This window comes from Plectropomus leopardus, chromosome 8 (genome assembly GCF_026936395.1).
Source record: "Plectropomus leopardus strain MGB_pleo_1.0 chromosome 8, ASM2693639v1, whole genome shotgun sequence".
Lineage (NCBI taxonomy): Eukaryota > Metazoa > Chordata > Actinopteri > Perciformes > Serranidae > Plectropomus > Plectropomus leopardus.
The window spans coordinates 33,012,558-33,038,572 of record NC_142183.1 but is presented as its reverse complement, the minus strand read 5'-3'; the positions used below and the strand labels follow the sequence as shown (position 1 = coordinate 33,038,572).

Genomic DNA, 26,015 nt, shown 5'->3' with positions numbered 1-26,015 from the left:
ATAAATTAAGAACAGTCCCTCAAAGCTTAATTGTGGTGAAAATATATTACTGATGTCAGGAAGAAAACCAAGGAAGAATAAGTTAGATATGGCCAGGTAACTTTTAGTTAGCCTAAAATATGTCTCTACTCTCTCAGTCAGTGACTGCGCTGGAATAATATTATGTTTTGATTCGTGTTGGTACGTGAGGTAAGGTTCATTACAGAGTAAACACAATGGTCATTTTTATTAAGATGAATTGATCTGCTATGTGAAAAGGACATTCCTATCTATTACCTGTGGAGAGCAGCAGTAGTCTCGGTGAGAGTAGCCAGCCTCAGATTTGAGCAGAGGAAGAACGCGGAGACGTCACATGGAGGGATGCAACCAGCAGTAGCTGCTTCACCACTAATCACACAACATTAACATAACTAGCTAGTGCAAGCTAACACAGCCTGCTACTTAACCCGCCTTTGATTTATCATACATCCGCAATTGAAAATCGGCGAGAAACAAACGCGAGATTCATAGACAAAACGGGGAGCAACATTACGGTCACACACATTTGTCGTGGCCTCTTCTCGCATTCAACTGGCAGGCTATTTCGGTTAGCTAGCGAAGCCAACGATAGCAAGCTCTGCCTTGGCTAGCGTCAGGCTAGCTAGCCAGCCAGCTAGCTAGCTAGCTACTAACGTCGCTAACGGTAGTTAGCTAGCTAGCGAGCTGTAGTAACTTGCGTCATGGATGAACTAGTCGTGGAAGTGAGGGGAACAAGTGGGGCTTTTTATAAGGTAAGTTGGTGGCCTTTGTTACGCTTTGTCATATCAGTTACCACACCATGCACAAACGCGAGGCTCACTTACAAGAAATTGTCTTGCCGGACGAACGTTGGCGAGTAGATAGCAGCTTGTATGTCCGGGCCTCAGTGCTGCTGTCCAGCCTCCGCCGGGACGTGCAGCCTGAAAATCTGTAAACAAAGCTAACGCCAAGATGCTGCTGTAACCTCAATGCTGCTAGCTATTATGTTTTTATTCACTTGCAGTAACGTGGCTAAGCCAATGTAATTGTCACATGTCAAGTGATGGGTAGGGGTTGGTCGCAGAGGCACAAGTGTGAAATTCATAATTTGTTTGACAAAGTAACGTGAACAGCTAACTTAATTCAGCATAACAGCAGCAAATTTGGGTGTTGCTTTGCTTTGCCTGTATGTTTTCTCCACTGGGAAGGTAGCTTTTGTTTTACAACGACTTCTGAGATTTAGGGGTTATTCTGAAGAGTCAACAAGTAGGTCGGACAGGAATTTGGGGGGGGTGCATTTGCTCCTTGATCATATTATAGCACAAAGAGTGTGCTAGGAGGCTGCCTTTTTCAAGGCAGAGGTTGAGAGTCGTGCTGGTGGATCAATGGGTAGATTTTAATATACAGGTGTTGATTTTATGATCAGTGTTGGAAGAAGTATAAAACACATCAGTTACAAGTGAAAGATGCTAATTCTAATATTAAAAAATAATAGTGAAAAACGGTTTGGAATAGAATATACTTAAGTATCTAACGTGATTGTAACAAAACTAATTGTAAAACAAAATTTTGCTTTTGAAATGGTTAAAGAGGGCAAAAGGGGAGAAAATAGAAGAGCAGGAAAAAAGGAGAGAAAGAAAATTGTCATATTTTGTGCAATCATGTGAATGTGATGTTAGTAACAGTAAGTGAAATGGCACCAGCTCTCATCCAATGTCCACTCCAAGTTCCAAAGTTGATTGCAGACCAAAATATAAATATATTAAAGATAAACAGTTGCTTCACTACTTTGGTTGGTTTTGGTGAGATAGTGAGTTTGAGAGATTGGTTAATTATTAGTTAGTGAGATTGAATTGTGAATGCTTGTAAGCATTGTCACGTTCCTAGAAGTACGAGCTCTGTTGCTGCCAAACTGATGTAAAGAATAACGGAGTGAATGTGCAGTAAAACCATCAGAAGGCACTTTGAGTGTTGAGTTGGCCTGCAAACCATCCTGCCAACCTGCTCTGCACTGCACTGTAGCAGTGGCCACTGTAGACTCTCATGCTGCATTCAGTACCACCTGAATCATTTGGAAAGATGAAAGAAATCAAGAAAAGTTTATACTTTTGGATTTTTTTATTTTATTTTATTTTATTTTTTTTTTGGCCACAAGACAAGTTGGAGGTGGCAACATCAGCAGTGGATGTACTTGTTTTAGTTGGGTGTGGCACTGGCCAGGCATAATTTTATAGATGCCAAGATGTGTTTTTGGCAAAGTTTGAATGCCATTTATAATCTGGCAGGTGTTACTTTAATTAGAAATGAATTATAGCTCTTGAAGGCATTTTTTTTTTATTATAAGAGATTCAATAAAATGCACTGTTTTCATCATCACTTTGCCAACCGCTCAACCTTTGCTGCTTGCTGCTGTAGAGCTAGCTAGAGATTTAGTCTGAACTGCCATTTTGTTTTCAATTCATTCTACAGTGTTTAAATTAAGTTTAAAAGGAGGGCTGTGATGTAGAGAGATGTAGAGAAGCATTCACTAGCTTTAAGTCAGTCCCTGAGTTTATTAATTTCAATGTTAAATAATAAATTCTCTCTTGACTTAAGTTATAGTACGTATAATACAGTACATGTTGTCAACTTGATAGCTATCTTGGACTGTGATTAACCTTTAGGGATTGTTTGGCACATTTCATGCGCTTTTCATTCTTCATTTTTTGATAATTTTGGCTGTGTTTATTCATATGCCATACATTTTGGCCACACAGTGTATTTTTGTTTGATCTTAGATCTGTGTTAAAAAAAATGTTACATTCATACTGTTAAGTGCAAAAAAATGCGCCATTGAAACCCATTCAGACTGTTATTTTTGATATCCACAGTCATCAAAACATAAAAACATGCATTCTATTATCTCTGGGTGTCATTCTGGGCTTTTGCCTTGGAGTTTGTAATTTTTAATATTTTCTGCCTGATTAGGTCATTTTTTTACTATATTTGTCATATGGAGAAAATACATGCTATTTCCACGAGGTGCACTGTTACAGTCAGTGTTGCTGCAAATCATTGACATATCCCAGGCTGTGATAATCAAAAAAAATCTAGTTTGCATGTAGTGTATTGAAAATGTTTTTTGTTTTGTTTTTTCAAAAATACAGTGGCGTCATGACAAAAACCTGGCATTGAAAGGCTTAAAGTTCTGAAAATTAATGCATATATGATATATATGATTAGGACTGATGTTTGTTAAAAATTACACAATAAAAATAGAAAATATCATTAATATATAATTTTTTTTAAAGCTTGATTTTGAAAAGGGCATTTTGTGCAGAGTGACAGAAGTGTGTGTGATATTAAAGCGGGCCCACAGGGTTAATGTCCCAATGAATAACATATAACTTGATGGAAACTGCTCTGTACTGAAATTTCATCAGTGTTTTTAGCTGTGACCTGCAGTGTAAGTAGGTCTGTGGGATACAGAGGTGTGTGTTTCTCTGTCAGCCTCTCTCGTTCTGTGCAGTAGTTCATTTGGCCAGAAAGTGGATGTGTGGGTCCAGGATGCTAATCCCAGAAGTGGTAAATTTGGCACATTTACAGGGTTTATTAGAGCCAAATAGGTTGAAGGTTGAAGAGTTTGTCGATGAACAGAAAAGTTTTGAACCTGAAAGCAGATTTTCTGAGTATTACTGTTTATTTGTGAGTGATTATAATAGTTCTGGTTGACCTAGACATTTTCCATTAAGTCGTACTGTCTTAGTGATGAAAAGGCTTTTAGTCATTTGTTGTTACCTGGAAAGTAACACAGTTTCCTCTTTGGCATCACAAGTAATACTCAAATTTTGCTTTTGTCTTCAATAAACAGAGGACTCATTGCTTCCTGATAGAATTTGAATATTTGTAGAGCTTTCAATACTAACTTTCTGGAGTATTGATATACCGATACCAGCTGGGCGGTCTTGCTTTCTCTTATTGTTAATGTTTACTGTAGTTATTTCTGTTTTATTTACTGCTACAAACCAAAAGGAGAAAAGTCTTCGCTGTCATGTTATAGCTTTCATATTTATATCTTGATTTAAATAAAAAATATGTATGCCCTCGCTGTAAATTTTTCCCTGTGGTAAAGAAATGATATTAAAAATCTATATTTTATGAAGGTATCATTGAAGTAAGGCCTGGAACACTGCATTTGTGAACAGCATGTGACAGCAATCTCGCCAAACTGCAGCGTGTTGCACGCTCGTGGTGTTCACTAGGGCTGGGTAAAAAAATCGATTCATCAAGGCTTTGCAATATTTTTTTGCCAATTTAATAAAGATTTATAAAATCCTGAAATCGTGGCGGCAGTGTGAGTGCCACCAGAGTGTGATTGACGTCTGTAGTTTATTCATTAAAATAGCGACAGTGGCGCAAGGTAGCAGTTATTAAAATCAGCCCCGGCAACATTAAAAGCCAACGTTTGGATACACAAAGTCGATAGTAGTTACGTTGTGTGTGAGCCTCGTGAGTCAGTGTTCAAACACTGCAACAATACCTGTGAACTTTTCTGTACTTTAAGTGTATTTTTGTTTTAATTTTTATCCAATGAAGAATAATGTAATGGTAAAATAAGTTTTGATGTCAGTTTGTTTTAAATCAATACAGATAATACACGCTTTATTGAACGCATGTCTAAAGGTATTCTAATGAATTATCTGGGTATTTCTGACAGCAACACACATAACTGAATCGATATCGAAGCCACTGGATCAATATCGAATTGAATCGAATCGTGACCCAAAGAATCAAAATTGAATTGAATTCTGAGATTCGTGACAATATCCAGCCGTAGTGTTCACAGTGGCAGCGATGTTGCTGCAACACTTGTGCCGGACTGCCTGCTGCTATGAGAGCTGTAGTTCCACTATTACAAGCAAATATTCCACTCTTTTATGAAGTCGTGTAAGCTCCTGCAATGTCAACGACACAGCCCTGCCGATGTTTCACTACAAAATGCCTTGTGTCAACAACTGATGGGATTCTGTCAACAAATACTTTGAGAGAGGTTTTTTTTGTTAACAGAAACAAAAAAGTTTGAGTAAAACATATATTTTTATTTCCTCATCTCTGTCACAGATAAAGACATTGAAACTGTAGTAAAAGGTGGCATAAAGTCAATATAATCTTCAAAACACCATTTTCACTGTCTAGTTTTGCTGACAACTGCGTGACACATCGGAAAAAACTGGCCAGCCACATTTTGTCTAGATGGCAGATGAGACGCACCTGACCAGCGCTGCTCAGGTGGGCGGTGTGGCTGCTCTAACATGTTAACATGGGCTCAAGAAGAAAAAAAAGGTTCCACAATGCTCATGCAGGCAGTGTGTTCCAGGCGTAAGAAAATCCATTATTGTGACAATATTAGTGCCCAAATTTGTTTTGAAAAGAGCAGATTTTCACTTGAATTTGATATTTTCATCCAAGAAGAGTCCCCTGCTCTGAAAAGACATCCTCTCCACTATTTTACAGAAATCCTAGTTTATTTATAGTTTGTTTCTGAAACAAGAAAAAAACTGATTATTTGTGAGAATCCCTGAAAACAATGCCAATAAAACCGATAAATTGTAAAAGTTTGTAGTGCTTCACAACTGCTGTTTTAAAATAAAATCCAACAAGCCACCCCTCTTAAGTCAATCTGGCAGTAACACCACACAGGGCGCCTAACGACCACACTGTACTATAGCACAGATCTCAAAGTCAAAAGTCAAGGAAGTTATAGTTTAAGTACAATAGAAAAGTTCTCTCTGAATCATCTGAGATTTTGGGAAGCTCTCCTTTTGGGAGTTTTTGCCTCATTTCATTCATTGCTAAAAGTTAGCTTGTCAGGCGAAAGCAACCCAGAGAGTAGACTCCCCGTCTCACTCTATTCCTTCTAGGCATTGCATGTCCTACTTGCAGTACTTGACACACATGGCAGTATATACAACCAGAGAGAGTCAGAGCCAGACCTGACTCAAGCCCAAAGAGAAGAGTTTGGGCTGTTGCTATGAGTTTTAGGCCAGGAATGGAAAACCCTGATTATTGTCACTTTCGTTATTTATCCTTTGTTATCCTTGTAGGCCTTTGTGAAGGATGTTCACGAAGGATCAGTCACTGTGGCATTTGAAAACAAGTGAGTGATATGCATACGCCACAAATTATACTGTAAGATTTTTTTTACCCTTTTTGCCAGTGATGAAGTTCACACTTATTTTTGTAAATGTGTATGTATCTGTGTGTTCCAGCTGGCAGCCGGAGCGTCAAATCCCATTCCAGGATGTGCGTTTTCCTCCTCCAACAGGGTTCTGTAAGGAGATCAATGAGAGCGATGAGGTGGAGGTGAGACTGATGCAGTACTCTCACAGAAGTTTCAGAACATCAACATCAGATGTGGAAAGCAGAGACAGTCCCATTAGGAGAAATGCAGTAGAGTAAAATTCTCCACATTATTTAGGCACTCATTGTTTTTCATTTCAGTGATTTTCACAGAAAAACATTTGGAATTGGGAATAAAGAGTTAATGAACTTAGGGTTTTTTTTGTTGATTATATGGTTCCAGCCAAAAAAAGGCTGTCACTGTCTCCTCCTTTTTTTGTTTTTGTTAAATTACAATGAAAACATGTGGTTCTAAGGAATAATGGTGGAATCATAAGAAAACAGACCACGCGTGTTGAGTATTTTGATGTTTTTCTACCTCAAAAATGGTCATAGAAAAAGCATGTATTCATTTCAAAATAATTATGTATGTCCTGATTCAATCTGAAAGATCAGTATAGGGGCCGATCAAGGGCTTTTTTTACTGATCTGATTTACGTGGCCTCTGAAGTCCTGGCCTCAGAGGTGCTAAAAGTCTCCTTTCAAAAAGGATTGAATTAGAAATAAGCTTGTTTCATTTAAACTATGCACTGAATTTTCGGATTTGCTTTTTATTTTTGTGTGTGTGTGTGTGTGTGTGTGTGTGTGTGTGTGTGTGTGTGTGTGTGTGTGTGTGTGTGTGTGTGTGTTGCCAGGTATATTCCAGGGCTAATGACAAGGAGCCATGTGGATGGTGGCTGGCCAAAGTTCGCATGGTCAAAGGAGAGGTAGGGCTCTTTCTAAGTCTGCGTCATAGTATCAGCCTATAACTTAGGGCTGGGTATCAAGATCAGCTAAATCAAAACAGCAGCAAGTAGCACTGTGACAACGTGAAAATACATATAGATTTTAGGGATGACAACAATTAAGCAACAGTTGGTTAAGAAATTAATGGAGCATGTGAAATTGAATAGATCACTAGGCCATGCTATTCTGTCAAAGTATATGCAATATAATAAATTTAATTTCTGATTTTAATTGCTTAATTTCTGATTTGATTTAATATTTTCATTTAATTTCTTCTTAAACCACATTTAAGAAAAATGACAAATAAATCTGCCTTGAACCTTATGTTTCTGTGAGCTTTGATTGAGGGAAAGAACCCATACCCATTTGGTGTTGTCTGATTCTGTTTACATGTTTTTGTTTTTTTTTTTAAATAGCAATTAATAGACTAATTGATTGTTAATTTTTTACCAATATTCCAAAAGTGTGCATTCATAAAGAGCAGATCACCTTTTATAAATGTCTTTGAAAGTTCTTGAAGTGACTCAGTGTAGATGCTGTCATCAGGATCCAAATAACTTCTGAGCAAGCGATTGGAAGTTTAAATTTAGGCTAACCTGTCAGACATGTCTCAATGCTGTGAGCATTTTTTTCTCTCTTCTATTCCCCATTTTTTTTCTCTGCCCTGGTTTCACACATTATCTCATCTGCTGTCTTTTTTGCCTCCAGCTCTCTTCCTCTGTCTCCTTTTCTCTTTGTTTTTTTTACCCTCATTCTTTCCAGAAAGTTTTAATTATGTTGTGGAAACTGATGTTCATATTGTATGTGCTGATACACAGTTGTTAGGCATATTTTTTTCCAACCCTGACATTATCCACGTCTCTCTGTGTCTCTAGTTTTACGTAATAGAGTACGCTGCGTGTGACGCTACATTAAATGAGATAGTGACGCTGGAGCGGTTACGGCCGGTCAACCCGAACAAGCCAGCCACCAAAACCACCTTCATCAAGATCAGACTAGATGTACCCGAGGATCTACGGCAGATGTAAGTTTGATGTGGTGCTTTTATACCCAGCAAATACACCTTAGGACATGTGACATAGCTTGTGGTGAGATTAATTCCAACAGGTTTTGTGCTCATTGACTTTTATTGACTCTACAAGCTGAAAGTGAAGCAAAGATGAAGGGTGGGGGTGAGGGAGCAAAAACACCACGACATTTCAAAGTTTGCCATTTCAAGAGCATAATCAGTAATGATTACTGAATTATTTAGGGACATGAATTAAGATGACATGAATTATTTGTGTTCCTCTGTGTTGACAGGTGCTCCAAGGAATCGGCACACAAGGACTTTAAAAAGGCTGTCGGAGCATTCAGTGTCACCTACGACTCTGAGAAAAAGCAGCTGGTCATTTTGGTTAGTTGAAATATTTTTTATCTTGAAACTGTAATTAATAACTTAAAAAAAATACATTTTGTTGTAGTTGCTGAAACTCTCACTATATCCTGACAGTAGTACATGAGACAAATAATTTGTGAAAAAAAAGTGTTCCTCTGTCTCATTGTAGTGATTCTAATGGCATTTGTTAAAGTCTACCACGGCTTTTGAAAAACAACCAAGTAGAGGTTAGGCCTCTAATTCAGCTTTCAGTAATGTCAGTCAACTAGGGAGTAACTTTTAATTTAAAAAAATCGACTTTTGTAATATTTTCTCAGTCTGTCACTATCCTGACAATAGTACATGAGACCAGAGCGGCCTCTAGCTCACAGGGTAGAGTGTGTGCCCCATATGCCCCAGGCTCCTGCAGCTTCCCAGGTTCAACTGCGTGTCGTTCCGCCTTCTCTGTTCCACCTTTCCTGTTTCTCTCAAACTATCCTATATAATAAATAGAAAATACCCCATAAAAATAATCTTTAAAAAAAAAAAAAGTACATGAGACAGCCGCTTTTACACTGCTTATTCAAGGCGGTAATATCACACTGTTGTGCTGCCTCGCCATTCTGTATGTAACATCTGATCGTGGAAACGGGGGGCAGAGTGGGCTCTCCTATGAGCCGGGACAAGAGGTAGTAACAACCCCAAAATTAGGTCACTGTAAAACGTAAAGCAGGAAAGACGTGACCTTGGGCCGCATGAGGGAAAGGTCGTGTCTGCTGTCATATAACTGAGACCGTAAATGACTGAGATTTACGTGTTATGCCTTTGTTATTGTTTATATTTTTAAATGAGAACGTTTACTCCAACAGCTGAACAGTACACTAAAATATGTTTCTGAAAACACTTGAGGTGAGAAAAAAGGCAATGCAGTAACAGAATCTTGATTCGTATTTGGTCAGCACTGCCTACTTTTAGTTTGACTGCAGTTCATGAGCTAGGATTGATAACTGCTTTAGTGAGTTTTCAATCCCATTCAGGTGTGGTGGAATATTGTCAATGCCATTTGCAGTACTATGAGGAGAAACATGACTTTTTTCAAGGACTGTTTCATGTACTACTGTCAGGATACAGTGACCGATTGAGAAAATATGACCACATTTTTGTTTGTTTTTTTAAGTTACCAGTTGTAGCTTTAAGAACTTAAAGACAAAATTTGTCTGACCATTGTTTCAAGTACTTTTTATACACATAGTCTAAATCTTTACTGTCATTGATACAGTCTGATTGGGACACCCTGCAGTTTGACTTTAAACTATATCAATTAAAATTTCAAAGTCAGCAACTTTGTGTAAATAAACCTGTTAATGTTCTGGCAGTCTGTGAATGAGGTCACTACAAAGCGGGCCAATATGATGAGTGACATGCACTTCAGGAGCCTCCGCACCAAACTGTCACTCATTCTGAGGAACGAAGAGGCCAACAGACAACTGGAGGTAGATATTTACACACACTCACTCACACACACACATGCACTATAAAAATGAGGCTTAGGGACAACTGGAACTTCAAATATTTGTGTATAATTTGATCTTATTGCTTTTAAAAGTGAGAATAGCTTTATTACAGGATTCAGGATCAGTAATCACTTAACTCCTACTTATTCAGTTATAATGTTTTTGTTCATGTTTATTCTGTTTGTTTCTACAGAGTTCCAGACAGCTGGCGTCACGGTTTCATGAGCAGTTTGCGGTTCGGGATGATCTGATGGGTCTGGCCATCGGGACTCACGGGGCCAACATACAGCAAGCGCGTAAAGTTCCCGGAGTCACTAACATAGACCTGGACGAGGAGACCTGCACCTTTCACATATATGGAGAGGTAGGATGTCTGGATGTTACATAGATGAACTGACATCCATCTGGTGCCTGGATTTAATATACAGACCTGAGTGTGGAGATGTTTGCCTTTGGTCTGTAAAAACATGTTCCAAAGCTTCCTTTTAGTAATATTGTTATAATAAAGCTGATCTTGAGTGAGGTGAGGTAGAGATTTTTTTTTTGTTTTATGCTTGTTGTTTGTCTAAGGACCAGGATGCTGTCCGTATAGCAAGGAGTTTCCTGGAGTTCTCTGAAGACGTTATCAAAGTTCCCCGGAACTTAGTAGGTGAGAAAATCCATCGGCTGACAAATGAGGTTTTTCAATGCAATGGTTTGACTTTATTTAGGAAATAACTGTTTAACTTCAAAGCTCGAGCAGAGTGTGACTGATGATGTCTTTGCCTTTATAGGGAAGGTAATTGGCAAAAACGGCAAACTGATCCAGGAAGTGGTTGACAAGTCTGGCGTGGTTCGGGTTCGCATTGAGCCTGAGAATGACAAAAAGCCCACAGCAGCAGCAGCGGCAGCAGCAGACGAGGTCAGTGGGAAAGAAAAGATCAACAACTCTACCTACTTAACACAACAAACAGCTAACAGCGTCTTTTTGTTTTTTCAGCCATCATCCCCCTGAGTCATTGACCTCTGATTTGAGAATAGATCAGGTGCAAGACAAAAGAATTGAATTTGAACTTTCTCTCTGAACCTCTCTCACAGGGAATGGTGCCGTTTGTATTTGTGGGGACCAAGGAAAGCATCTCCAATGCTACAGTACTGCTGGACTATCACCTCAACTATCTTAAAGTATGTATAATCACCAGAAATAATAACATCTTTTATCAACAGTTTTCATTTTAGACCAATCTCTTTGTGTGTGATTTAACACGTCAATATTTTAAAGGTCCAGTGTGTAGGATTCAGGGGGATCTATTGGCAGAAATGGAATATTCATAGTTGTGTTTTCATTAATGAATAATTTACTGGAACAAAGAATAGTGCTTTCATGAGGTTACAATGAGCCGTGTAGAGCATTTATGTATAAAGAAGATCTCAGCACGGAGGCAGATTACAGCATTACCCATCCCACGAGGCTCTTGGTTACTCTAAACCTAGTTTAGATATAGTCTGTTGAACCAAAACTCTAAACTCTTTAAACTGTAATCCAGGGTTAACTTAAAACCTACAGCTGAGGAGGTTAACTTTGACAATGGCTGCCTTTTTGAGATGGATTGAGCAAAATAATGAAGTTCCTCAAAGTCATTTGAGAGACAGACTCAACCCACTTGACTTTTATGAAGATGAATATTTGATATCGGTTCACCAAGTAAACTGTTTTGTAGAATATACATTGTGTACATAAAAATACATTGTGTTGCTGAATCCCCTCCACAGCAGTACATTGCTTAGCTTCCGTGTCAGACTCCAGCCTGCTTCTCCAAAGTGGGTGCATGCGGACTGACATCTACTGTATATAATGAAGTGTCCATGGATAAGTATCCTAGAAAACCCCACTTCAAAAAATCCAAACTTTAACATGTAATTTCAATCCAGCATTGTCTATTTAATCTAAATCTTTTTTTAAACCTTTGAACCACTTATGTTCAGTGTTCAACTTCTGCAAGTTACTTAAACTAAACTACTGCTGCAGTTCAACCATTTTAATTTTATTTATATGAGATGAACAAAATTGTAATTGGGAAATTTTGACTACTGAATTTAAGATGATCAGCTGATGGTTTTACAAGAGATGAGTCCTCAGTCCTTCCTCCCAGGATGCAACAGTCAGATTAAAACCAGGCTAATAGTCTGTGTGTAGACGTACTCAGTTTCACGTTTTCTTCATTCTTCGTGTCCGCAGGAGGTGGATCAGCTGCGTCTGGAGCGTCTTCAGATCGACGAGCAGCTGAGGCAGATAGGAGGGGGAGGTGGAGGAGGAGGGACAGGCCCCCGAACCCTTAAAGACAAAACCTACGTGTTCGATAACGGCATGGGGCTGGGGATGGGGAGAGGAGCAGGCGGAGGAGGAGGGAAGCCCTACGGAGGAGGGGGAGGAAGAGGCAGAGGGCGAAGAGGAGGAGGTGCAGCTTTTGCCTCAGGTATGAGAAAATCACTACACCTTGATAAAGAACAAGCAAATTCATTCAAATGTGTTTAACCCTTCAAAATCTGGACGGACATCAGTTTTCTTGTACATCGTTAAGTAGCCTTTTGCAAGTATTTAAACCTTTGAATCAGGTAGTCAAGTATCAAGTAGTCAGCAACTTAGGGTGAAATGTCCCGCAAATGGCAAAAAAATAAAAATTGAAGGGGAAAAGGAAATTACCTAAAACAAAAAAAAAGTTGTATTTATTTTTAAAGATTAAAAAAAAACTATATATAATTATTCTTATTATGTATTTAAAATTAGATAACAGAAAATATATTTATTATATAATATTTTTTATTCTATTTTAGCACCTTTTCAAGTCATTTCCTGTTTTTGTTCTGTTTTTGCTTTTTGTGTTTATTTATTTATTTATTTATTTCTATTTTCAGATAATTTTCTTGCAACATTTCACAAATTTCCTGCTGATTTTTGGAAAGAAATCAAGCCAATTTGCTCACATTTCAAAGGGTTAAATGAGTTATATTTATGTCTGGTTTTCAAGCACTGCACTTGCACACATGAAAGGTAAACTAAATGAGCTGAAGCTTTAATATAAAACACTCATCTCAAGTGTTTGGCAGTTGCAGTTTGCTCACAGTGTAAGTGTGTCTCATAGGTTTGGATGTTAAAGGCACAATGACTTAGCAAAGAGCTGATTCTCTGTTTTAGATTAAGGTTATTTTCAGCCATATTTGATGAAAGGTAATTACCTCAGTTTCTGTGCCCTGTGGCCCCATTTAAGGCTGAAGTAAGTGTTTCTGCTATTTCAATGGAAAGCACATGAAACATCCAGCTAGAATAAAGCTACAGCACTGAATGGAGAGTTTCTCCTCTTAGGCGGAGACTTTGTTCTAAAACAAAAAACACTTATTCAAACATTAATTCAACATTGTCCTTCTGCTGCAGTTTAAATGAGGTTTGGCTCGTGCACTTTGTCCCTCACAGGCACCAACTCGGAGGCATCCAACGCTTCAGAGACAGAGTCAGACCACAGAGACGAGCTCAGCGATTGGTCGCTGGCCCCCACCGAGGAGCTGATGACGGGAGGCGGGACCCTGCCCAGACGGACAGATGGGAGGAAGAGAGCTGGCGGAGGGGGGCCGCGGGGACGAGGAGGAAGAGGAAGAGGAGGGTATAAAGGTAGGCAGTAATTATCATTGGCTGTCATTGATGTTTCTGAAGTGATTCTTTAGGATTGTCCTCAACAGAGAAGACGAGGGTCAGATATCGACAAAATGCTCGTCAGTGCTTGATAAACTTAAACGTCGTTTTTCTACCATTTAACTCTTTGAAACCTAAGCAAATTGGCTTGATTTCTTTCAAAAACATGGGAAGAAGGCAATGAGCAGCAAAAGAAGTGACCCAAAAATTAGCAAGAAATTAATAATTCTGTAACATAAACTTAGATGTGTAATTAAGATCATTATTTAGTTTTTCCCTTTTTTTTTCTTTTTCGGCATAGCTATACTTAGGCATAGCTATTTTAAAACTCCTTTCTTGCATTTTTTGGATCACTTCTTACCAATTTGCTCATTGACGTTTTCCCATGTTTCCAAAAGATGTCGCACCAATATGCTCATGTTTCAAAGGGTTAAATACTTGTGAAAGGCATCTGAAAGCAGCACAAGAAAAGCAATGTCACTCTAGGTATCAAAGGGTTAACTTAACTGGAGATGAAGATAATTTTGAAGATAACGAACGGAGATGATCTTTTTTTCTTTTTTGTTATTTAAAAAAAGACATAACTGAGAAATAAATGTTAAGTGACTTGAAAGATATAACAGTTTGAGATGCTTTTTATTAGTTTATAGGCAGAAGAATTGGAATGAATAATGAGATCCCTGCAGGCTCCCTTTGCTCGTAAATTCTCATTTTGAGTCTGCTGTTCAAGAAGATCCACATTTATATTGAAAAACTAATTTCCCCTGATGTGAAACCCAGTCCGTACGATGCTACCCGTGAGCGATCTGCTGCCTCAGACTGTCGGGGCTTTTGAAGGTTTTAAGCAGCATGACAGTGACAGGGAGTGTTTTGTTTTTATTTGCGGTTTGTTTCACCTTTTTATCATCCGCGAGGTGATGGGAACGAACATGACACCTTTAAGCTGAGACTCAGGATTTTTCTGTCATGGTTTAGGTGACGACATGCAGTGGAGCGAGCCGAGACCTCGTCATGTCAGAGACCCCAAGACAAGAGCGCAAGAGGACACTCTACAGGTGACATACACACATCCACCACTGAAATGATTCTTTCAGTTGTTAAAATCTTAACACTATCTAGGACACATCTCAACATTACTCTTAGCCGCCTGATTTTAAACTGAATCATAGCAGTGAATCAGGTATGGCAGTTTGAGGAGGAAGAAGGAAAAAAAATAACTGAATACAAATGAGAATTCAAAATAACATTTTAAAAGTTTCTAATCCACACAGCACAATGCCTAAGTAGGCATTAGCTGGTTTCCTGTGCACCAGCAAGCACTCGAACTCATAACCTTAAGCCTCTTTCCCACTGCACAGAAAACCTGCTTACAGCTGCTAACATCTGGCTTTTTAATGCAATGAGAATATGTACGATTGGCATTCACACCCATATCAAGTGACTCTGCAGTGGACACGGGTTTTAATTGCCTCCGGCTCCAATCAGCCTTGATAGGAACACAGCGCCCAGGTGATTGGGTAATTTCAGCTCCTTAACGGGCGCGATGCAACGATGCACCGCCACTAATTATCCTTAATCTTCACCTAAGCAGCACTGAAACATCGATCCAAAGTAGTCTGCACCGAGTGTCAACGACAGACTGAATATATAAGAGAGATGTATAAAGCTTCCACGGACCTCTGTTCCCACGGCTTTCCACTATTGTTAGGTTGCTCATTACCTTCTTTCCATGCTTTTGAAAGAAATCAAGCCAATTTGTTCAGTTTTCAAAGGGTTAACAGGGTTCAGTGAATAAAGGATGTAGACAGTGAAAGAGTAGATTCAATTTTGCTACTCGAGTAGCGTGCCAAAGGGCTCACGAGGTTTTCAGCATCAGTGCAACACATGAATAATCAAAATACATGTGAGATGCAATACTATAATGACAGCTGAGTCAGTTTACACTCTATTTTCAATTCATCAGTGGTCAAGTATCTGATCATATTATGTCTCCATTCACAGCTGTGAGGTTTGGAACCACACTCTACTCACTTCTTTTCTTCCACAGATCCGTGTGGATGGTAACAACGAGCGTAGCGTGCAGCACTCCTCGGGCGGAAGAGGAGGAGGAGGAGGAGGGCCTTCCTCATCCCAGGGTGGCGTCAGCGCCGGCGGTGAGGGCCCGTCTCGCCATCACCACCAGAGACCCATCAGAGACCGAGGGATGAAGAAGGACAAACAGGACGCTCCTCCGCTGGTGAACGGAGTGTCGTAGACCCGCCACTGGAGGACCTTCTCACGTAGACACACACAGGCAACTCGTCATAAACCATCGTAGAGTCTCTCTCGCTTTTTTTCTTTCTGTCTTTGTCATGAATACACATATTCCATCAGCAAGGAAGAGTTTACCGTAGTGAAGTCATAGACCAGAGGCGATCTGGCACCTGCTGGTCGGCTCTGTTAAGCTCTTTGAGCAGACTGGTCTGGTTTGATCCTCTGTTCTTTTCTGGAGTGACAGATAAAAGAACATTTTTGGACAAAAGGAAAAGAAGAGGAGGGATTTGACTAAAGCTCATCTCTCACAGCGGCATAAACCCCAAACATGCTCCCCATCCCATCAAAGGCAAATAATTTGAGGGTTTCTTTTTTTTTTCCCACTGACTCATTTGGACTTTATCACACCAGAAAAAATGAAATCAAGGGAATTACTGGTTGACAAGGAAAAAGAGATGTTAAACCACTTCAGTCAGCAGGATGAAATATGAGTCCCCTCCCTCCTCCTGCTAAACCTAAAACATATTTTTACTGCAGGTGTTTATTGTAGAGACCTGATCGTGCACGGTTTTTGGGGGTCATTGTTTCCCCACAGGTTGAGAATTTATTTTGGTGTTCTAAAGTTCCAAAATTCAACACTTGGGTGTCAGCGGCAACACAACATTACATTTATAATATACTGTAACCATAGTGAGTAATTTAGCATCTTTCAGGTGCATCTCCAGAGAGACTTTTGAGCTCAGTTCAAACAAACAAACATCTTTTTCAAGTCTGTTTAGGAAACACACAGAGCTTTCAGGCTGAGAGGAGGTGTTTTGGGGTTTTTTTTTTTTTGGATAGTAATTTGAATCCTTCTCAGCATATTGATGTGTGAGAAAGTAAAACCTGGATTTGGGTCCACATTTTTGGGTGAAATGCAAACAGGTATGCATGGGAAACTAAATTGCCAACGATTATGTATCTCATGATTTAAGTCATCTGTATTTTGTTTCCTGTTGCCAAAATAATGTAAAATTCCCTCAGTCTTTTGGACCGTCAGACCAAGCATGAATTCGACGGCGTATTAGACATACCAATGGGGAAACATAAATCTGAGGCACTCCTAAGAGTCTTTACACAGGACAAAACAATCCTGCACTTATCCAAAATGAACAGACCAGGACACACGACTAGGCCAACAGTGACTTGGAATTCACATTAAATGCAAGACTTGAACAGTGCATAAGCACAACTGAAGCATTAAATCCATTCAAACCCCAACAACCATCTCTGCACTCAGAACCATCTGTCTGTTAAAGCGACCGGCTTAACTGTCTTCAGCGGGCTGACTAATAACAGAAATTTACTCTACGAAATCAGTCAGTGAAAGTCCAGTTTGTAGGATTTAGAGGGATAAATATGTAGAAATGGAATTAAATATTCATAACTTTCACTAGAACTAAGAATCGTGTTTTTGTTAGCTTAAAATTGGGGATGCAGGATATAGGATTTTTTTGCCAATATCCGATATGCTGAGATATAACAACTAAATTTACTGATAAACAATAGCGATGTCAACTGAATATGCACTTTTTAACCACCTAATTTTAGAGATCATCGAGTCTCTTCTGTAGTGGAATTGACATCAAATTATGCATACTCTTGTGGTGGCCCACAGGCAGATGGAGACTTAAAATACAGTGCTTTTCAATGTATGTAATATTCATTGTATGTAATTCTTTAACTTAGGGTTGGTTTTTTGTACATGTTCTCTATAAATCAAAAAAGCAATATATAGGTTTGTTATATCAGCAGAAATCAGCATGTTGTCCGATTCTGATGTTTAATTTTAAAGCCAGTATCTGCCGATACCGATTACATGTTGATATTATGGTGCATCCCTACTTAGAATGAGTCATTTATATCTTTATACGGAGTGGTCCTCTTCCACGAAGTCCACCATGTTATTTCTACAGTATCCCAGAAGAGACAAACCAAACACTGGCTCCAGACAAGGCCATTCACATTTTCGCATCGTCCATCGTATTTCTACACATTTGACACAGGCGAAGTTTCAGTTGGCTGTAATCTGCAACCCCACCACTAGATGACACTAAATCCTACACACTGGACCTTTACATGGGCAGCATGAAAATTAAAGTATTAAATTAAAAAGTATTTCTTATTCATCAGTTCATTGGCTCTGGTTCCACACACATATTTTGTCTTTCCATGGTGATGCCAGAAAGCTCACAATGAGCATTACAGATACTGATCATTTGTACAGAACATATAAAAAGCAGTTTTGTGTGATTCTGTCAGCCGTCTGTGGGAACATCACTGCTCACAGGGCACCAGATGGGAAAAAATGACATAGGAGTCTTGGGATGATGTGTGTTTTGTGTGGATTGGCCTTGACACTTTGTGAAATCACACCAAAAACTTAGTAGCTACTGTAAATCTCAACACTGATATTTTAAATTTAGGACACAATGGCCAGAGACAAGTAAAACCTGTATATTCACAATACAAAAGAAAAAGTGGCTCAAGCCTTGACTAAATTATTCTCCCAATAGTCATTCATCTCATTGGTTAAAGAGCTGTCAGGATCCCACACCTGCACCTGACCAATGAGAGCCTTTTAACCTCTGCAGCGGGATATTTCACAGTGAGGGCTCAGGCTGTAAGATACACTTACTCTGGCTAATTCCACTCAAATGGAACAAAACATTCTTGGATGGACACCAGGGAAATTAGTACGGTTAACTTTTGCTTTCAGACAAACCTGATGAGGATCAAGACGGCTACATTGTGAATGTAGAACTCCCGTCGCCTGATCACATGAGCTCTTCTTTAATTTATAAAAACCTTTGTATTTAACCTTTTTTTTGTTTTGCAGTTAGGAAACCTGTTTGAAGTATTACTGTAAAAGAAACCTTTCGTTGAGTTATATCTTGACAAAATAAAAATTTGCTGTAAGTTTTATTCTTCCTGGTTTTCCAACTTATTCTGGGCCCATATTACATTTTTTATATTAATCTTATAGATTTTTGTTATTTCCTGATGGCTGCATTTTTTAAGTGGTAGGGAAGATGACGATGTCAAACTTCTAACCTTAAACGTACTTTATTAGATCAAGTTGTAATCTTTATTAAAATACAATTCCAGGTCTTGTTCTGCAACCATCCATGAAGGGTGCAATGCATTTTTTAATATGCATGATTTGAATTGTGCATTGATCTGGTTTTTGCTTTTAAATAGCAGGACTGTGCATGTCACCTGAGAAAATAAAAGTAAAATCGAGGTTTAGTGAAACCACTCTAAGCCAGAGTATAAAATCAGGTTAGAGGTTTTCATCCACAAGTCCAGTCTGCCGCTAAAATTAGTGCCTTGGATGTATGCTTCTCCATTTCTGTGAATTTGATCCATGAAAAGCACCTGACTGCTCTGAACAGATCAAACTTTTTTTTATTCTGTATGTCTAAAACCACCGTAACACCCCTTCTGTCTGTTTTTTAGGACATAAATGTTTCTTGCATGGGTAATTCTCTGACCTTATATACATTTTTAAGTATGATTTTGGGGAGGCCCAATGGTGTACGATGGACAGATCCAGTCTTTGACTGTTCCAAAGTCCTCTGCCTCTGTGACACACCAACGCAGAGTCAAACAATAAGAGACGCTCATCACCTAATAGCTGAAAGTGACAGCACAGGTGTTCTGACATAAAAGGGACATCAGACAAAACATGTTGACTTCAAGCTCTTCATCTCAAGGTTCCAACCTCGTGTTTTATCATCATCATCACCATCAAAATATATAGAAAACACTTAAGGTGGCACAAAAGCCTTTGAAGATCATGTACACTCTCATTTGTCCCAAATTGCACCCTAGATTCAAACTGAGTGCAGTAACTTAGACGGGCTAGTGTAGAAAGTTCTTGTGGGTTTATTATTGAAGTGAGATTGATAATAGCATTAGTAAGAATTTTAAAAGAACTGTTGGGAAATGTGAGAAAGTCACTGTAAAACAAAAAGTAAAGCAAAAAAAATCTTGAAGTTTCTCTGTGCATACGTGGGCTTATTGTCTTTGCGTTAAAAAAAAAAAAAGGACTCTTAAGTATCCAGCACAATAATTGGACTAGTAGGACTAGGTTAAATCTACGCATTGAATCAATACAGGACTTGTTTAAGAGTAACCTTGTAAAGTTGGCCTTTAAATTTAACTTTCCTCTTTGTGGTGCTCTCAAAGGTTTATTTTGAAATTTTTGGAAATACACTTTTTCATATTCTTGCAAAAAGTTAGATGAGAAGATTGAATCCAACGCACTGTTGGATTTTTTGCCGATATCCTCCATATAACTCATTGGCTGATACAGATATCAATACATCAACTTTTTTTCCCACCTAATGTTCATGATCATCAGGTCTCTTCTGTAATTGAATTAAGATCATACTTTGCATACTCAGATAAAGACGTAAAATACAATGCTTTTCAGTGTATGTAATATTCATTGATTGTGCAAAATAAGAAAAATACTTCAACTTAGGGCTGATGTTTCCTACATGTTCTCTTTGTCAATTAAAAAAAAAAATGGTGTTATCGGCAGAAATCAGCATGTTAGCAGATTCTGATATTTCATTTTAAAGCCATTATCTGCTGATACCAATGACATGCCAATATTATTGTGTATTTCCAGATTGATACCACATTGTTTACACATAAAAATGAGAGTCGTATCGATCTTCTCATTGAATGTCTATGAGAAAGCAAATTTCCCCAAAATGTTGAACTATTCCTCTTAAAAAGCATGTTAGCTCATGGGCACAGCATATTACTTTACAAAACAAAAATCAACTTTTAACCAGACAGACACAAAAAAATACTATACTACTACTTCAAAACAGTGAGTGTTCCCCATTTTCATCAGATGATGTGGTAGAAACAGTTATACATATTTATGCATAATGTACGCTGATTATTGGCTAGAAAGCTGCAAATGCGCAGAGAAACCTCACCATATTTTATGTGACATGTGCCTTTAATTGTGGCTAGTATCACAACCTAGACATGTAAATCAGGGATGATGAGACGTTCATAACGGACCAGATGTGTAAAGATGGCTACTTCCTGCCGTGGCATCATTGATTCACTGCGGGTCGTTGCTGGCAAAGCCGAGCATTTCTGAGCTTCCTTTAAACTCAAAGGGTGGGTGTTAATTGCACCAGGACACTACCTGCTTTAACCACCTGATCCTTTTAAAACACTCAAAGGGTGTTGTATCCTTGTACAGTCGATTAACATAAGCCCGTAGCTTCTGACCTGGTTCAACTGATCTGTGAAGTGGATTCAGTTACTTTTGTAGACCAATGCAGTTCAAGACCTTAAGTGGCTACTTTGGTTCAGTTCCAAAGTCAAAGGCCGCCATTTCTCCACACAAACCCCCTCTTAAAATTTTACCTCGAGATGCAAAATGATGTGATCCAGGGTAACTTAATTACCTGTCTCTCTTTTTTCTCTCGGAACGTAACTAATGAAGTAACCAAAAAGTTGTCAGAGGTTGAGCCAGGTCTTATCTTTTACCAGAGATCAGTGTACCTTTCTAGTCTTGCAATGCATGTACATCTTTATTATGGACGTTAGAGACTTTCAGTAGGTTCGGACACGTGTTTTAGAAAGGCAGTTTAGTTTTTGGGGGTTTTTTTATCAGTGTTACTTTGTCCCATTTCTCCTTGACCTGAGTTCAGTTGGAGTAGCCAGTGATGAGTTCTGACAACCATCAACTCAGTCAATGACACATGGGGAACTTTTACCTTTTAGAAAATGTCACAAGAAACAGTTATGTAACATGAGTAGTGAATCACGAAACAGGCTTTTTTTTTTAAAGTTCATCTTTTTCTTTTCTGAAAAGTATTATTGGTGTCCATTTCTCTCTCACAGATCTGTTAGGACCTTTGCTTTCACTTGCCGTTCATGCTGCAGCCATGTTGCGTTTTTACTCCGATAAGCATTCTCTGCAGTGCATCGACAAATGTCTCAAAAGTTAACCTCTATATTGTCAATAGAGCATCAACAGTATGGAGTTGCTTTGTATTGTTTAAAAAAAAAAGTGGTGGAAAAAAGAAGGGCGGGTGGCATACTGTATATAATGATGTCATTATTTGTCTGAGAAAAGATTTGTACTATTGTTTCAAATGTGCACTTATCCTGATATTTTCTTCTTTTTTTTTTGCTGTTTAATATCAGTCAGATGCTAGAGCTCTTGATAATAAACTAAATGATGTGTGAAAAAAAATAGTATCCTCTATAGCAGGGTTGAGTCACACACAGCTGTCATTAATAATGAAATGTCCATAGTGCTGCAGAACTTAAAACGTAGTGTGACATTACTGACAGAGGGGGAGTTTGTTTTATATTTGACAAGGAAAATCCACCCTAAAACTAAATTCATGAATGAAAACTCACTAATTTTTGCATCGGGCTATGCACAGTAGTTTTTGTTTTTTTCCTAGTCAGGGTGCTGTGCAGTGTACTTTGGGGGACATTTCAGTCACCAGATTTTGCTGCGAAGTGAGTGCTCTTGACTTTTACACTGCTCTTTGATACAGTCTACAGTGGACATGCAGGCAGTGACACAGAGGAGTATAGAGGACGGTCCTGCTTAGAAGTGGTGAATTTACAGCTGACGACAGCTTAATACGACACAGCCTCTGGCTTTAATTTTTGCTATCTAGTGTCATAAAAAATGTTGTTACACATTTTTCGATCCGATGTTACTACCGTTAGCTTTTACTATATTACATGAATGCCGCTGTCACACTGAACATCCAACGGAGCCCGTTCAAACTATAAAATATTGTATGAAAACAAAACAAATCCTAATCATATTGAATAGCCAAATCCAATTTGACTGGCATTTAATTCTAAGTTGGGGACAGCCCAGAAAAATGCACTCAGCAGTTCACTTACTAACCTTCTCAAGCGCTTTCAAACACATCTCATGATCTGTCGTGAAATCTTTGGTCATGAAACACAACCCTATCACATGTTCTGTTCATAGGTGCATGGATGTATAAAGACAATTGGATACAGCTTTGGAGGCAAGGTAGCGTTCATTGTAGTAAGAGTTGCTCAATGGCGCATGAAGCCAAAATTTTTGACGTCCCAGGTATAAGATTTCTCAGGTCTTGGGCTGCATTGTTGGGCTCATAAAAGTAGCCAACTTTCAGTTTATCCCTTCACTAAATTGTTATTGGACTGAATGGATCAAATCCCAATAATGAAATGAGTCATTTTGGGTGGGCTCAAAAATGTATCCACTTATTACCATATTATATTATTCATAATTTGGGATATGAGGAAAATCTTACAGAGCCAGTTCATCACGTGACAGACCCAGAAGTTGTAATTTAACGGTTTGTCCACTATGTCAGATTGGCTTATAGCCTCCTGGGGGCTTGCTTAGGTCATGTAGAGGAAGATCATGTGGTACAGTTGAAAGCTCTAAAAAATAAGCTAGTAAGTGGACTTTGAGTCAACATGTTTTCTTTTAAGTTTCGGTTGGAAACTCATTCTCCTGGCACCCTGTTACACTCAGACACTAAAGTGGTATCCATTTTGACCTCTAACTCTATATTCTAAAGTAACAATTCTTTAAACATCAATAAGAAAGCATGTATTGGTCATTCCTCTTGCATGTAACACACTACAGCTTTGGGGAAGGTTAGCCTCTTACAGTAACTGAAGTAACTTAAGTGAATAATGTTTTATGGTGGATTTTCTCTTTAATTTTGGGGTACAAAGGTGTCTTGTACATTTGGTCATTCCCTGGACTTGTCATCTCTCATGTATAGAGACCCAGCTTGTTTTTTCCTTAAGTCATCACAGGTCTAGATAATGACAGACCTGTGATAATGACATTAACATTTTATTACTCTTTTTGACTAGTATAAAATTTTCATAAGGTTAAGCCAACGAGATGCTGGTGGTGAGACTTGCGTCCCAAAAGCGGGTTCCTCTTGAATTGACAAAAAGAACCACATGCAAGTTTAAAGCATTGGGAAGGTGTTACAGACCTTAGAGCTACTGCTGAGTCTACAGAGGTTCAACCCTCAACATCGGCTCTGTTGTGTCACACCAGAGACAATGAATTTCTTTGCATTTGTGGCTGCTTCAACCTGCTTGTTGGTGTATTTTATTGTGCCTCCAAACACCAGGTTTAGAGTGTATGCGAGACTTGTTTAACAGCTGGTTTTGAACCAACAGAAGCAGTTTAATGGATTTTTTCATGCTTTGGTTTGATTTTTATCGGGATTACTAACAAGCTGTAATGCTAGGACAAGACTTGTACAATAGTGGAAAATGTAAATTGAAAAAAGATAAGGGAGGAGTGTTGCATGCTGACCAGTTGGGGTCATTGAAGAACTGGTGCTAATGAAGCATTTCTACAATGGGGATTTTAATTGAGTCTCCTGTAACTGACTGGTTATGACATGATTATCAAATCCTGCTGTTTTCCAGAGGCCTGCCATGGAAACAACTAACATTAATATGATTATGGTAGAGATCATGACAGAAAAGTCAATGTAGCGTCTGTAGTCTGGTTTCTAGCTTTCTAAAAACATTGCAAATGTTATATGGAAAGTTGGCGAGGAAACATACACCGACAACACCATTTGGGATCCCAAATCAAAGTTTACGACAAGAAACAGCATGTGCACATTTAATTCCCAGGATTGTGCTGTGTACATTTTGACTCATCCTGACAATATAAGGTGTCATATGGGATACCCAATGGCACTATGAAGAACACTGCTGAGGACATCCACTTTTTGCAGGTGTACTGTTCTTCAGATGCTACTCAGTTGCACTATCTTGTGTTTGTTTTGGCATGATACTGTCCTTAAACACAGTCCTCTGTCTCCAGTACATTAGAACAGTAACATGATTTGGTACCGATTAAGTGTAACAGCACTACCAAAACCATTCAATACTTTAAGGTGAATTTTGAATGAGCGATGCTTCTTTAAAATAATGATTCACTGTTAACTCACAGTCATATGTTTTGGCAGCTGTTCACATAATGAAAACTTTCATGTCAATTGACAATGATAGTTGTAGGATTGTTCACTGTTTTTCTTATGATATGTTTATTACTAAGGGTGTTTTCCAGCAAAATAAGGGATAGTAGGTTTTCTTGATATCTGGTTGTTGTGATTGTGTGCTGTTCTAATGTTCTGGTGAACAGAGTGTATCTTTTACCCATGATCCAGTGGGTTGCAGAAGGGGAATGCTAGTGATATGCATTTTGCTTGAATGTTGATCATTCTTAATCTGCCCCAAGGAATGCTCAAATTTGAACAAGGCATTTGACTGAATAGACCAATTTTTACTCTTTAAACAACAACACTGTGTTGTGTTGTCTTGCTAATATGGTCAGATGGCCTAACTGTAGGTGCAACTTTGCCACCATCCTTGATTTTGACTTGATATCCCAGAAGATACTGTGTATGTCAAACATACAGCGATAATGCAGACAGCACAAGAATTTGAATTGGAGAGTCCCAATCCTTCTAAATGTAAGAGTCCCATGTGACCATTTTGCATCCCTTCCTCACTAAGCCTTTTGTCCAGTTGGGGTTGCAACATGAGCAGAATGTATATAACATTAACAAATACTAACTAGACACGTTGTGGACTGTTTAACAGTATAGTGCCAGAAAGTGAAGACATGCAGAGAATCTGTAGATACTTAAACCAGGGTAGTCAAAAAAGCTGTAAACCTCGTGTGCACTTTTGGGCATTTTTTTTTCCTTTTGTACATACTACTAGCATTTAAGATGTTTGGGTTGACATGTCTGGTTATAGTGCAATATATTTTGTATGCAAGCAGTTTCAATAAATAAAGGTCGATCTTCCTCCGTTCGCTCCGACTGGTCTTTGCATTTAATGAATTGTCCGATTTCACCATCAGGTATCAATAACCAGTACAATATGTCAAAAGTTGAATGAGCATTGCTAACAGAGGCCCAGTATTCAACTTAAATGGTGTTTTGACCTATTAGTACTTCCTGCAGTGGGCATTAGGGTATAGTGACATAAATCTGATAGATGACCCCCTTTTCTAGCCTTGACCTTACTCATC

The 26,015-nt window shown here is 38.7% G+C and overlaps 1 protein-coding gene across 1 annotated transcript; it reads left to right on the top strand.

Moving 5' to 3' along the window:
- Positions 1–303: 303 nt before the first annotated feature.
- fmr1 (fragile X messenger ribonucleoprotein 1) lies at positions 304–25,796 on the top strand. The gene is made up of 15 exons (XM_042492764.2): positions 304–770; positions 6,081–6,133; positions 6,246–6,339; positions 7,011–7,082; positions 7,977–8,125; positions 8,404–8,497; positions 9,835–9,951; positions 10,166–10,336; positions 10,543–10,621; positions 10,746–10,873; positions 11,050–11,136; positions 12,191–12,428; positions 13,424–13,618; positions 14,615–14,694; positions 15,687–25,796. The coding sequence occupies exons 1-15, from the start codon at positions 720–722 to the stop codon at positions 15,891–15,893; spliced, it is 1,815 nt and encodes a 604-aa protein (XP_042348698.2). The 5' UTR covers positions 304–719; the 3' UTR covers positions 15,894–25,796.
- The last annotated feature ends 219 nt before the right edge of the window (positions 25,797–26,015 follow it).